Source organism: Cnephaeus nilssonii (assembly GCF_951640355.1).
Source record: "Cnephaeus nilssonii genome assembly, chromosome: 1".
NCBI classification, from domain to species: Eukaryota; Metazoa; Chordata; class Mammalia; order Chiroptera; family Vespertilionidae; genus Cnephaeus; species Cnephaeus nilssonii.
The window spans coordinates 94,571,172-94,585,771 of NC_137072.1; the positions used below are offsets into that span (position 1 = coordinate 94,571,172).

Sequence of the window (14,600 nt, forward strand, 5' to 3'; positions counted from 1 at the left end):
ATGAAAAGGATGAAATTGACAGATTAGGTGCTCATACTGCCAGGCGTGCCACATTAAATGCCAGACACCGGCTTCGTTGAGGGATCTCTCAGAGAGGAAGGAGAGAAGTGGAAAGCTTACTCTAGACCAGGCTTCATCTTGAAGCATAGTAACCTCCATCTTGGGTAAAAACTGCTGTTTATAATGTTAACCCTGCTATTCTGGCTTCTGTAAACGTTTGCTTGCTTAAATAATAGGGAAAAATAAGACTACTCCCCATTCCTGAGAGGCCATAAACTATGCCCCAGACAGAGTTGTCAGTGCTGGCGCCAGGCCAGGCCTAGAGATACGGTCTCAGGGCCCTGTCCCAGCACACAGGACTTTTTCTCAGAAGGTCCGGAAGTCTCATTCCAAATTTGGAAAACAGAGAGCTGAAAAACATATAAATAGGAAAGACTTCCACCATATTGGGCCCCAGAATTTGAGAAGCAAGATTTCCTCTGGGCTTGCTAGCGCTAGCAAAATGAAAAAGGACTCCAAATAAATTTGGCTTATTGATTAAGGCGTCGTCTGATTTACAATATAACAATCTTTGCCGCTTCCCCCGGACGACCTCACTGAATTTTGACAGAAATCCTAGGTAGGTGCCATGACAATCGTATTTTGAGATGAGATGGCAATCAGGATGGTTGAGTAACTGGTGTGAGGTCACACAGCTAGACACTGAAACGCAGACCTGTGCTAACTGTTGAAGGCTTGTAGCAGGTCTGGGGCTAGTGAGGGGAGTGAGGCTGGGTGTAGTAGTGCAGGGTTGGAGCCTGTCTTTACTTGAAATTGTTTTGTATTCATTTTGATTTTTTAAAAAATGTTGCATTAAAATATTTGTCTAGATGACTGAAGTTGTTTCTTTGTCTTTGTTGGAGGGAGTCCCCTGAAAATTTTCAAGTGAGTTAAGAATCTTACTTGCCTACCTTAGTCCCAACCCTGGTCATTAGTCTCTTTTTTCTTCCCTTTTCTTCCCTTCCCTTTTCTTCCTTCTTTTCTTTTTTTTATATTAAATTTTTTATTGTACTAATTTTCTTCCCATGAGATCAGTTCTTTTCAATTTAAATTTTTCAATATTTTCCTTCCTTCATTTCCTTCTTCTTTCAAATGCAAAACTTGGGTATATGGTTATAGGGTATGTCTTCCAGATTAGCAGCAAAATTAAAACAATCTTAACTATAACTTGCAAACAGGTCTGCAGATCCTGGTTTGCAAAACATGAATATTCTGTAAGGCACAGAATACAGAGCCTGATATAAAGCAAGTATTAAAAAAAATGAGCGCTAGTGTTAGCATCATCATCATTATCTCCACTGTTGGTCTATCCATCAACAGTCTTCTCTGTCTAAAATGTTCAATCTACTCTTGGACAATAAACAATTAAAGGGTCTGGAAAGAGAGGGGGCAATTTTAATAGACTGCTTTTCCTTACAGTACCCAGAAGACATTATGGTAAACAGAAGAATATAAATGAAATACATCTTCCCAGAGCAGCCCCCTTTCATTGACATTACTCTACTGGGAAACCATAATGAAGTCTTGGCGAAAAAAAAATCTTTAGAAGCCCAGTCATTTTAGTAAGTAACCAGAAAACCCATTATGGTATTTGCTTTCATGTTTACTTGATTATCAATAAATCTCTAAAATATAATCAAAATGACATTGATTTTCAGAATCAATGAGATGTGCAAGCAATTTTAATAGAGTCTGGAGAGCAATATACTCTCATTAACTTCAAGTTATGAATAATGGCTGTTTTGGAGAACAGAAACAATGCTTGATGTAGACGATTCATCACAGTATCGGATGAGGCGGATTTTGTGGCGAGATGGCATTTCAGCGAGCTCTAGTTAGACTTAGCTTTTTCTTTCCCCCAAATATTAACTGTGTGTTCCTGATTCTGTGCACACAATCATTTGTACACATTTGTGTATGTACAGTTCACCCTTGAACAACTTGGGGTTAGGGGCACCAAGACCCTGCACGGTCAAAAATTTGTGGATAACTTTTGATGCCCCCAAAACTTAACCAGTAATAGCCTACTGTTGACAAGAAGCCTTACCAATAACATAAACAGTCAATTAACACATATTTTGTATATGTATTATATACAAAGAAGAGAAAGTACCATTAAGAAAATCATAAAAAATACATTTAGCCCTAGACAATTTGGCTCAGTGGATAGAGCATCGGCCTGTGGACTTAAGGGTCCCGGGTTCAATTCCAGTCAAGGGCACATGCCTGGGTTGCAGGCTCGATCCCCAGTAGGGGGCGTGCAGGAGGCAGCCCATCAGTGATTCTCTCTCATTATTGATGTTTCTATCTCTCGCTCCCTCTCCCTTCCTCTCTGAAATCAATAAAAAAAAATATTAAAAAGAAAAAAAAGAAAATGAGGCCCAGAGAGGTTTGAAAGCCCACCCAACATCTCAGAAATCTGAGGAGGCAGCGTCAGGGCTAAACCTCAGTCCGATGAGGGCCCTGAGCTGCCTGTTGTTAGAGAAGGCGCTCTTGGCCTCGTTTTGGTGAACGTCACAGCAGAGCTTCTGTGTGTGGAGCCATCCCAGGAGGCCCCGAATTCTCCACTCTTCCTCAGGGCCCCTCAGAGAACCCTCTCCCTTAAAGCGGGGAAAAAAGAATCAGCATTACAATCTTACCCCAACTGTGGTCAAGGAATTGGTAAACTTCTTTGATAAGGAGGCCACTTCATTGCACATTGCAGTAGTTAATCTGAAATTTTAAAAAAAGTGGTTTGAGGATTTTTAATAAAGTAAAATAATTTAACCATCAAGACAATTATTGATATTAATACCATATTCCACTTAAAAGAATGGCACACAAGTTTGAAGATGTTCTGTAGAAATGTTTTTCTCAATAATCTTCCATGATTCACAAACACTGTTGAATCTAATCCTGGGTCTCTTCACATGCTAATTAAGAATAATCATCTAGTCCATTCAGGCCACGTGAATCAAAACCATATGCAGAAGAGCACCAGTCTCAGGCTCCACATGTAGAGGCATTTAATACTCTTACCAAGTTTCTCCAGCTCTTTGGTCATTTAAAAATAATAATGAACATTCACTGAGGTACTAAGTTAAGTACTTTTGTAGAAATAATCTCATTTAACTCTCATAGTGACCTGATTGGTTACATTATTATTCCCATTTTATAGATGAAGAAACTGATGTTGAAGAAGGTTAAGTAACTTGCTTAGGACAAGCAGTAGTAAGTGACAGAGCTGGGATTCAAACTCAGGTGTCTCAGATGATTCTGTAGAAGATGTTCTGAAGACTTACATCAAAACTCCAAGTTTATTCCAGCCATTCCAATTCTAAGACTTTACCCCAAGAAAATAACACGAGATGGGCACACATATTTCACTAAAGGAATGCGTCAGAACATTACAGATGATGACAAAAACAGTTTAATTACCTAATAATGTCGGTAATTGTCTGATTTAAAAAAAATAATATATGTGACTTTTATGAATCGTGATTAAAATGCTATTAGAAAAACAATAACTCAAAGCTCAGAAAAGATCTAGTGCATTGAGTAGAGGAAGTAAGCTTTGTTTTGAGAAGTAGGGGTCCTTGTCTAAGCTATGTATTCAGGTTTATTGAGCAACATTCATCCATCCCTCCACCCAAAACTGCTCTTCAGAAAGGGTCAGGAGTAAAGCTAGGAGATGGCCCAGAGCCATGCTGTCTATGTTCCTGGGCAGGTGGGCGGAGAGGCACTTATTAAACACGCAAATGTGAGGTCTGATTATCCTTTGCTGTGCAGCTTGGTAAGGATGGGACCATCAGGACTGGGAATCAGAAAGAAGCTCAGAGTAAGGTCCTGCTACCCATACTCAGGGACATCTCAGAGTCAGCCCTCCTCTTCCAAGTCAGTGCAGCAAATATGAAATAGTCCTTAGGTGTTCTCATCCATGTTAACTTCTCCTATTTTGTCTTTTCCTCTTCCTTCCACACATTGGAGTAATATTCTTTTCGAGGCATATTAAGTGCAGAATTATACAGTTCTTATAATATCTTTGATTTTCACGTGTTTAAATATGAAAATCTAGACTAGATGACAAATCTTTACAAATGAGGAAAAATGCCACTAATATTGACTTTTTGGAAGGTCCTTCCACTAAAAATTTGCTCCCCAACCTACAATGCCAAATGCAGTAATAAGCAAAGACTAGTCAGCTAGCGAGGTGAATGAGTGAGGTGAGATATGTGTGTATATGCACCCATATATTTTTTGGAGGCTCTTATTTTGGTTTCTGTGTCTGTATAATAATGAGGTGGTATTTGGACTTGTGCTAATTTTCTATAACACAATACAGATCATGTGCATAAAAGTTAATAGTTTATTTTCCACTCTATAACTATATTAATGAACACTCCATACCAATTATTTTCTTGTATACAGAGTTACATATATACATTTTTATTTCACTAGATGAACTGATAGTAACTTCTATTTATTGAAGAACATAACATATAACAGTACATATATGCATGCATGCAGTCCAGTGAACTGGCTTACATTAACGACTGCCATTGCCAGAATTCAGAATATGAAGAGCTGGCATAAGTTCCTTGGAAGAGTGGGGGTGTGTTTGCATATTTTTATGAAGATTGCTGACAAGTCACATTAAGGGGTCCTCTCAATATCTGTGTGGTATGTTGTGTAATTACCCTTAAAGGCTGGTACTTCTAAGACTTGGATCTATTAAAATAAATACTAATACTTACTTAGCTCTGAATTATTTAAGGTGTCTTCTCTTAAATCTCTTCATAAATAATTCCTGAAATATCTAGTTAACTATTATATCCTTGCTGACATGGTTCACTTCTTAAGAGAGTCCTTATTCCTTAAGATGACCATAAAAACTGGAATTAGCTGACTTGAAATAGGACTCTTTAGTACCTAGGGTGTGTGTGTGTGTGTGTGTGTGTGTGTGTGTGTGTGTGTGTGTATTTGAACGGCACATGTATATAAAATTGGAAAAATAAGAGTTTAAAATAACATTTACTTTATCAGCACTTTTGCTTGGTCCTGAGCTGGTTTCTCCTCTTCTTGTCCATGAAGAATTAACTCTGCTACTTTGTGAAGCTGCTCGATACAGCGTGCTGTGACTTCTGCCAGACTTTCGATGGACAGCATGTATACTTCCTGAAATAAGTGAATGCAAGTAAGAAAATTAACAACTGAGCAGATGCTTTAAAAAAACACACCACACTGCAATATTAAAAAATATACATGTATATATATATATAGTTTTTTAAAAAAGAACCCAAATATGAACAGAAACAGTTTACCCAAAGATTAATGGGCATGTCTTAGACTTTTCTGAGTGGAAATCTGCCCTAAAGTGGAAGTGCTGTCCAGTTCCCATGGACATGGCAAGTCTGAGTCACAGCTACGTCCCTCCAATGTTGGCTACTCTACAGGCAGGCACTCAAGAAGGCTTGTAAAAGGGCAGTTAAATGAATAGACCTCAATGGACATTTTTCTCAGTGTGATCTAATTTTAAAAATTACTTTTTCTAAAATTCAAATCCAATGTAAAATGAAGTTATCATGAACTCATTTTTAAACATAGGCAGGATATAAAGTATACACATATATATTTATTAAACTACAGAATAAAAACTGTGCCAATAAAATTTATTTTTGAAAAAGCTTCAATTACCTCATTAGTTATGGGGCATAAAGACATTTTATGGTTACAGATTTGCATACAAAATGGAATTTCACTCTCAAGCTAAACCAACTATGTCCTTAAAGATCATTCCCTCCCCGCCGACCCCCTTTAAATTATAATTGTAGAGCTATGGAGAAAAGCTACAATACCTATGCTAAGTCACGGATTACCTTGGAGTTGAGAAATGTTGTTGTTTATTATACTAATACTCATATTTCTATAATAAAAATGAAATGGCTTTTCCTCACTTAAAATTAGGCCGGTAATAAAATTAGCATGCCATTACTGCTCTTTAGGTGGACAATCTAAAATAGATTTACCTCAACTGTCTTACTTCTCCTTTCTTGCTTTTCGCCCTCTTCAGGGTTTTCAGGCTTCTCTTCCTTTTCTTCCTTCTTAGTTTTCTCCTCTGTCTCTTCTGCCACGTCTACCGGCACCACGGTTTGATCGTCTTCCACCCAGTCATGAGCTTTCTTCATGGCCTGTGAGGGCCCCAGCCAAAGCGAGACATTTATTGTGCAAATAGGAGACTAAGGTACGCCAATCTCCAGACTAGGATCAATTTGCCCTAAACCTTCAAGGCTGCTTCTCTGTACGTTTAAACAATGACGGGGCAATTCCTTACGCTCCTTACAAACACCTTGTTGTTGCTTTTGGGTGACTATAACAGGAAAAGGGGACAGAATAGAGAGAAAGCATGGAGAGCCCTGTGCAGGGTGAAGGATGTTTTAAAAAGCGCTCTAAAATAGTACCCAGGTAAGAATAAAAGTGACGGTCACTTTGAAAGGGTGATAGTATATTTTTCACTTTTCGTGCCCAACGATAAAAGAATCACAGTACTTTTTAAATGTACAGGTTAGACATTGAGCCAGGGTCATTGCTAAAGCAAATGTCCTCATCTGCTATGTCTCATGAACCTGAGAATGCATCGCACTGGGGAGATGAAAGATGGCTCAGCTCTCGCTGTGCGAGGTCTCCTGGCCTCCGGGGAAGGAGAGAAGGGCTGTGGGAAAGACCTGGCGTGGCGCTGTGACTAGCCGAATTTCACAGGAGTGCCTAAAAAATGATGCCTAAACTGAACAAGCATCAACCACCTTCCCTCTCTGTTAGTCCTTGCATTTAGAAAGGGAGCTTTTAGCTTTTACCATTAAAGTTTAAGCTGTTTGCTTAAGTGCAAGTTGTATCTGAGCTTAGGCTAAACTAACTTCTCATCTTAAAGTGTACATGCCAAAGGTTAATATGTCAGAGTGTTGAATGGCAAGTCAATGGTAAGAAGATTTGGGGAGACAAAACCCAACACTATCCTTGGTGTGTCCTCTTTCAGGGACCCCGGTTTACCTGACTATGTAACTACACCAGGAGGCCCTGGAGGCACCACACATGCTCAGGCCAGTGGCAGGAGCTGCTCTGAGATGAATGAGGCAATTTCCCATTGTGCTCAAAACACCGACCTGCCAGAATCTGTGACCTCTATCAGAGATAAAGAAATTACTCATCTCTCCCCCTCACTGCCTCATTCTGCCCTTTCCTCACCCTCTAGATAAACGAGGGCCTGTGGCAACCACTGGGTGCTAAAGAGAAGAAAGGGAAAACAAAAAGGGAGAGAGTAGGGAAAACGACACGGTTTTAAGTAATTAATGATCAGTGTACTTGTTAAGAAACTCCGCAGCAAGACCTTGTACCAACTTCCAAAACCGACTATGGTACCAGGAGGGGAACCCAGCTTGAACATTCTTAGACAGGACGTCGCACCAGCATTCCAGGTGGGAGGGGCCACGGGGTCCCCCCTGCCGGCCGATGTGCTTCTCTCTGCCTAACTCTGCCTGCCACTCTAGTGGGGGAGGGGAGGTGGCGTTTGAAAAAGCCCCTTGGTGATTCTGGAACCCTCTTCTCTGCCCTATGCTGAAGGTAACCTCTGCTCCGACATAAAATTCTATTCTGAGAAGTGACTTGTTCAAGGTCATAAGGTAATTACTACCGATGCTGCATCTAAAACACAGGCCTAGCGCGTTCTCTACCATTGCATGTCATTATGTAGCCTCCTCGAATCTTAATTTCTGACCTCAGACCTCCCTCCCTCCACCCATGCGTCATATGGGCTGTGGGGTTTTTCCATTTCAGGTGGAGCTCTGGAATTTCATACCTGAGACCGTCTTCTAAAAAACAAAAACTCAGACAGATGGTGCTGACCTTATTGAGTTTGTCAGGCGTGGCCGCAACATGTAATTCGAAGAGAAGCTCTGTAAGCATCCTCGCAAATTCTTCTCCCTTTTCCTCCGAGCCTAGAAATAGAAAATGACACAAGTAAGAAGCATGATTTATTTTTCATCTTTTTGCATGTGGCAGCTCCCCCCACCCACAGCCTGCCCTCCAGCTGCCAGCAAAGATGAGTGTCGCCCACTTATGACATGGCAGTGAGGCAGCAGGCTGCTGCTGGGTGGGGGCTGCTGGAGACTCACAGCACTCGCTGGGGTGCCCCCAGGCTGGCCTGAAGGCAACGTGCAGGGAGGGTGGGCAGGGACTTATCTGTCTCATTTGCAGCTATAGGTGGTCAGTAGCTATTTGCTGAAAGAATGACTGGTGAACAAATGAATGGCCTTTCTCAGGCCCGAGTGGCCTGCACCAACACTGCGTTTATGACTTAGAGTACTATCATGCCTAGCATTGCAACTCTGGTGATACCCAGAGCCTCTTCGTGTCCAGAGCCACAGTGCTGAGCAAGCCAAATTAGTCTCGATGGAGGAGGCGATGTCTGATCTGAGCCTTCAAGAGTGAGAAGGCAGCCCTGGCTGGTGTGCTCAGTGGTTAGAGGGTCTCGGGTTTGATTCCCTGTCAGGGACATGGACCTGGGTTGCAGGTTCATTCCTCGGCCCTGGTCAGGGTGCATGCAGGAGGCAACCAATTGATGTATCTCTCTCACATCAATGTTTCTCTCTTTCTCTCTCTCACCCCCGCTCCCACTTCCATTCTCTCCATAAAAAGCAATAGAAAAATATCCTCTGGTGAAGATTAAATAAAAAAAAAAGAATGAGAAGGCATTACACATGCACAAAGGAGAGTTTGGGGGGTGGATGAAAGGGAGAAAAGGAGAGGGAGAAAGAAACATGGAGGGAGAGAGAGATATTTCATTAAAAGCTGAGACTCCCTCTCCACTGGGTGGAGGTCTTGGTCTCATTCATCCTCTCTAGGCAGGCAAACTAAGAGGGACAGGGGCACAGCTGAGCATCAACAAGGTCTCATCCCCAAACCGCCCGTCCGCCTCGTTCTGTAGGAGGCAGTGTGACGGGGCAGAAGGAGCCCTGTACCGAGACGGGAAGGTGTGGGTTCTACCCCAGCTCCAGCACCTGGTGGGTCTGTGACATGAGGCCAGTCAAAGGGCTTCTCAGCTTCCAAACCCTCCTCTGCAAATTTAGGATAATAAAACCACACACCTTCTCTTTCATAGTGTTGCAAGGACCAAATAATATAACAGACGCAAAAGCGTTTTATAAACACTGAAGTTTTATGTCACTATATTGTTATGTGCTACAAAGGTATAACATAAGGAGATTGAAAATATTTGGGAGCGATCAACACTAACGTAGGAAACAAGTGCTTGGTGCAGCCCAGCTTTTAAACGTGCATTCATTCTGTAAAACAGGAAAATACACCAATGCTTCTGCCAAATATGTTAAGAAAAAAAAAATCACAGGGGAAAATGGAAGTGGACAAAAACAGATAATAAAAAAAATGTTGCAACAAAGGATACTTATTACTGCAACTCTTGGTCTGTATATATGGTGAAAAGACCTTCACTGAGGCAATAAAAATAGAAAATAGGCTTTTAAAATCTCTTCACAACAGTGGTAAACTGAATTAGAGATCTATGGCAGTGTGATAAAATTATATTCTGCTGGAAAAACAAACATGCAGATCACAAGCTAACATTAGTCAATGCAAGGGAGCCTGATATTAAATTTATCTAACCATCACAGCGTATCTGGAGACTATCAAATAAATTATTTAGGTGTTAGGAAGTGGTTCCAAGAAAGGATTTGATGAAAATGTTCTAGTTTCTTCTCCAGTTTTGCTCTTGGATTGTCTGCTCGCCACCCCCCACCCCGCGACAGAGACACTGATAAGTTGTAACACTCCATCATAATGGGATTGATTTAATAACAATCCTGCTATTCTTCCCTCCCGGTTCTTCTTCAAGTGTTCGAGTGACATTTCTATATTAAATTAATTAAAATTAAGAGTGGTTTGATAACCTGGAGATGCCCTTTGGGAAAATGGACATACTAAACGGGAAATTACAGGGTTCTATGATGTAAGGAAAGACATTTCTTAAGCATGCTATTTAGAACTTTAATATTTTTTGTCATATTAAAAAAAAATCTCAATTTACTGAAGCTCTACATGGGACTGGGACACATCGTTTTCTATTTAACAATATTGAATCAAGTTTCCTCTCCAAGAAATGACACCAGTTGAGAAAGCAATAACTGCCTTAACTTGCACTGGCAACAATATTTCTTTGATGTTATAGGGAATTTGGGACCCCTTTTTTTAATCCTTTCTGAATGAACCCCTAATAGGACCAAAGTCTACCTCAGGCATCAAGAAACTGAAGAGAGTCTGGACGGAGCGGCTCAGTGGTTGAGCATCGACCCATGAATCAGGAGTTCATGTTCGATTCCCGGGCACATGCCTGGGTTGTGGGCTTGATCCCCAGTGGGGGGCATGCAGGAGGCAGCGGATTGATGATTCTCTCTCATCATTTGATGTTTCTATACCTCTCCCTTCCTCTCTGAAACCAATACAAATATTTTAAAATATTAAAAAAAAAAAAAAGAAACGGAAGAGAAATAGCCTGGCTTTTTATGGTGACTGTTACTCTGGATAAGTTCATCTTGAGTCCAGAATGCTAACTGGAGTCTTCGCTTCTTCATTGTTAACCCCAAGACAAGGCCGTCACCCTTTGTGACTTTAGAGAAACACACAGATGCTCAAACACATAATTCTCCAACAGTCTCTTTGCAATAGGCCTCTTTGCAGGCTTTAGTATAATTGATTCTTCTATTTTGATGCAATGAGCGTGAAGCTCATTAAACTGGAGGCACGCCGGGTCACTTCGTGGGGCTAATGCAGGAGATGGTATTTAAATGACAGTTTGCAAAAGCTTAGAATAATTTTGCCCTGAGCACCGAGGCCGAAGCGTTGGAGCGCTGGTGTTCAAGCTCTGATTGAAGGGCCGTGGCACACCTGGGCACAAAGCACTTCCGAGAGTTGACGGAATGAAGGCACGTTACCGTACTCCGCGTGTGGGTGACACCAAGGGCAACCATAAATAAGAGCTACACTTATTGCACCGTTATTATTTTCCTGGCACTGTGTTAGCACTTTAAATAATAATCACAGCTAGCATTTTTGAGCGGTTCTGTGTGCCAGGCACTGTCATATACGTTTTTACATATATTATCTAATTTGATCCTCACAATAGCCCTTGAAAATATGTCACTGTCTCCACTTTACAGGTGAGATACTGAGTTCCAGAAAGGTTACACAGCTTGTTCGAGGCCATATAGCGTGTAAATGGTGAACGTATGTCCAATGGGACCCTTCAGACGGTCCTAGAAGCCAGCCCTGTCTTGTCCATGGTTGCTCGACCTTTTTAGCATGACCTACACGAATGCTGTGGTTGTAGTGCTTGGCGATGACATCGGAAAGAAATCCCTGTCCATGTACACAGCAAATGTTTTACTATATTCTGCTCCCGAACGGACAACGTAATCGTTAAGCGTGTCTACCTTTGAGAGCATTTTCTCCCCCTCTCAAGGACGCTTTGCTTCTCACAAAATAGGTTCTCCTGTCCCTGGGGTCATGCCAGTGTCGGGAGAGCGCACCTGGCTCAGTTTGGCGATTGACAACCTGACACACAACACTCCAGTGTGGGCCTTTGTGTAAACTGTACCTTGAGCTGGACTGTAGGCCACTTACAAATACATCCTAACTTCTACACACGTACATGAAAAGGGAGAGGAAAACTATGAAAAGAAATCCATTGAAATACCTGCCCATCATCAATATCAATCACATTCAACAGCTTCTACATGCAGATAAAAAATTAGGCATCGGAGCACACACTCTCGCCATCAGGGCCCTGTTTACTGCTTTGCCCTCCTGGTTCACTTGACCACACCCATTGATTGTGTGCCTGTGACGTGCCAGGGACTGTGCTGGAGAAATAAAGATGCCTCAGTCAGGAGTTCCCGCCCCGCACAAAGAGAGGATTATAGATCGATGGGACCAGCTCCTTGGGGTGTTTTGGAAGTGGGACGGAGGAGCACTAGGTTAAATCAGTGGTCGGCAAACTCATTAGTCCACAGAGCCAAATATCAACAGTACAATGATTGAAATTTCTTTTGAGAGCCAAATTTTTTAAACTTAAACTATATAGGTCGGTACATTGTTATTAACTTAATTAGGGTACTCCTAAGCTGGCCTTTGCTAAAAACTCTAGGGGCCAAAGAGCCGCATGTGGCTCGCAAGCCGCAGTCTGCTGACCACTGGGTTAAATAATTCTACCTGCTCAATGGATGTGCTTATTAATAGCAGTGTCATAAGGGTTATACCAACAGTCCGTCCTGCTATTAACTTGTTATTTTCCGTTACCTTGTTCTTCTTGATTGTCTTCATTCTCTAACTCTTTGGCTGCAAAGATGTCTTTAATGGAAATTAGGTCATTTTTTAAGAGTTCCAGCTTCTCTCCATCAAATGATGCTAAAAATGACTGAACCTGCAAAAAGAAATAGGTCAGCATAACTGTCATCCTTTCTTCTCCTTAATAACATTTACGTACAGGCGTCCCCAGGTCTCCCGGGACGGAGGCGAGTCCTGGTGTGGGAGGTAAGCAGGGGTTGAATGAACTGCCTATTAACTGTGCAACTTTGGGTCCATTACTTAAGCTCCCTCAGCCTCAGGTTTTTTTTTAATATATTTTATTGATTTTTTACAGAGAGGAAGAGAGAGGGATAGAGAGTTAGAAACATTAATGAGAGAGAAACATCAATCAGCTGCCTCTTGCACACCCCCTACTGGGGATGTGCCCGCAACCAAGGCACGTGCCCTTGACCGGAATCGAACCTGGGACCCTTGAGTCTGCAGGCCGACGCTCTATCCACTGAGCCAAACCGGTTTCGGCTCAGCCTCAGTTTTTAAAATTTCAAAGTGAGACCCACACTTCTACTGTGATTGATGTGCGGTAAATGAGATGACGAACGTGAAGGGCATTGCACAGGCGCCCACAGCAGGTGTTGAATGAATGGTGGCAGTAGCTCCTGGGTGACAGTGCTTACAAACACATTTCGGTGTCAACCCTAGATTCAAATACCAGCTCCTCACTTCGTAATTATGTGACCCTGGGCAATTTAACCTTTCTATGCCTCAGCTCCAAATGGTTGGTATCTTTCAAACGGGGACTAAAAGCATCTACCTTATAAGGTTGATCTCACTCAGCTAGGGGAAATAATGAACAACATAAACTGATGAACAAAAACAGACCCGGAGACAGGGAAGCATCAATCAGACTGTCAAACCTCAGAGGGAAGGTAGGGGAGGGTGGGGGTAAGGGAGAGAGATCAACCAAAGGACTTGTATGCATGCATATAAGCCTAACCAGTGGTCATGGGCAACAGGGGAGTGGGGGCATGCGTGAGGAGGGGTTTGGGATGGGAATGGGGGGATGAGGACAAATATGTGATACCTTAATCAATAAAGAAATTTTAAAAAAAGTATTTACAGTGATGATCAAGACATTGTATATACATATACATATCCACATATATACACATGTAAATAAATAAATATTATATACCAGGTATACAAAGATATATATATATATATATATATACACACACACACACACACACACACACACACACACACACACACTTGGGTTATTGTACTGGAGTTGCAAAAATGCACAAAACACAATTTTCTTCTCAGAGATCTTGTAGTCCAGGAGAGGGAGCCCACGATACCCTGTAAAACCATGACGGTGCCAGTGCGGTGTCAGTGGGGGCACCAGCGAGGGAGCTGCCCATCCCCGGGGGAGGGGAGAGGGTGTGTGAGGTCTGGTGTCCTCCCTGAACTGCTGTTCTCCCTGCCCATTGTCTTCAGCTCCCCTCTTTGAAAGGACCCTTTGTAAACACTTAAAAATTATTTGTACCGATGGCCAGTCATCCTCTGCGAGTCTGAACATTTTGATTTCCATTTCCAAGCTGGCCGAAGGGCCTGGTTCCCGCCCTTTGAAGTACGACCGTACAGTATAAGGCTCTTCATTTTTCATTCTGCGGGGCCAACCCTCGCTCTGGAGGGAGAGCCAGCAGAGGAACCACCATGCCCTTTAGAATATGCTTTGATATTCATGATGGCAGTGGATTCGCACATCAGGATAAGTGAGGGAGTTAGAGAGGGCATCGGGATGCCAGAACACCAATTTCCTAAACGTTGCTAATGCAGCCAGCGCCGAAGCTCTGGTCAGAAGCCCGGCGGGAAGCCATCAACACAAAACTCATTAGCCGGGTGCAGCAGGTGAAAGCAAATGCACGCTGCACGAGGCTGCCCCCCGTCCCCCCACCCCCTTTCATCCCTACTGCCTCAGACTCTTTCCTGCAGCTCACACACTCATGTTTAGGTCTCAGGGTCCTCGCTGTGCCCACGTCAAATTCAGACGCTTCAGATATATTTTCTAAACAGCAGCTGTCTATGAGTAAAAATAAAGGTAATTGAATAAGTGTGTGAGAGCACAACCCTTAGTGAAAATGTACACATACATGTGGAACATTTTGGTTTTCCCGTGGCCTCTGGATGGGAGCCATCCTCCTGCAGTGATT

General features: G+C 42.3%; 1 protein-coding gene across 3 annotated transcripts in view; it reads right to left on the reverse strand.

Moving 5' to 3' along the window:
• Nucleotides 1-14,600, reverse strand: part of FAM114A1 (family with sequence similarity 114 member A1) — a 59,889-nt gene that overhangs the window by 7,323 nt on the left and 37,966 nt on the right. For all 3 annotated transcript variants that reach the window (XM_079777426.1, XM_079777425.1, XM_079777427.1), the window contains 5 exons: nt 12,379-12,502; nt 7,915-8,006; nt 6,045-6,206; nt 5,054-5,193; nt 2,679-2,751 (listed from right to left, as the gene is read on the reverse strand). In XM_079777426.1, the coding sequence (XP_079633552.1) occupies nt 2,679-2,751; nt 5,054-5,193; nt 6,045-6,206; nt 7,915-8,006; nt 12,379-12,502 (591 nt within the window). The remainder of the gene's footprint in view (nt 1-2,678; nt 2,752-5,053; nt 5,194-6,044; nt 6,207-7,914; nt 8,007-12,378; nt 12,503-14,600) is intronic.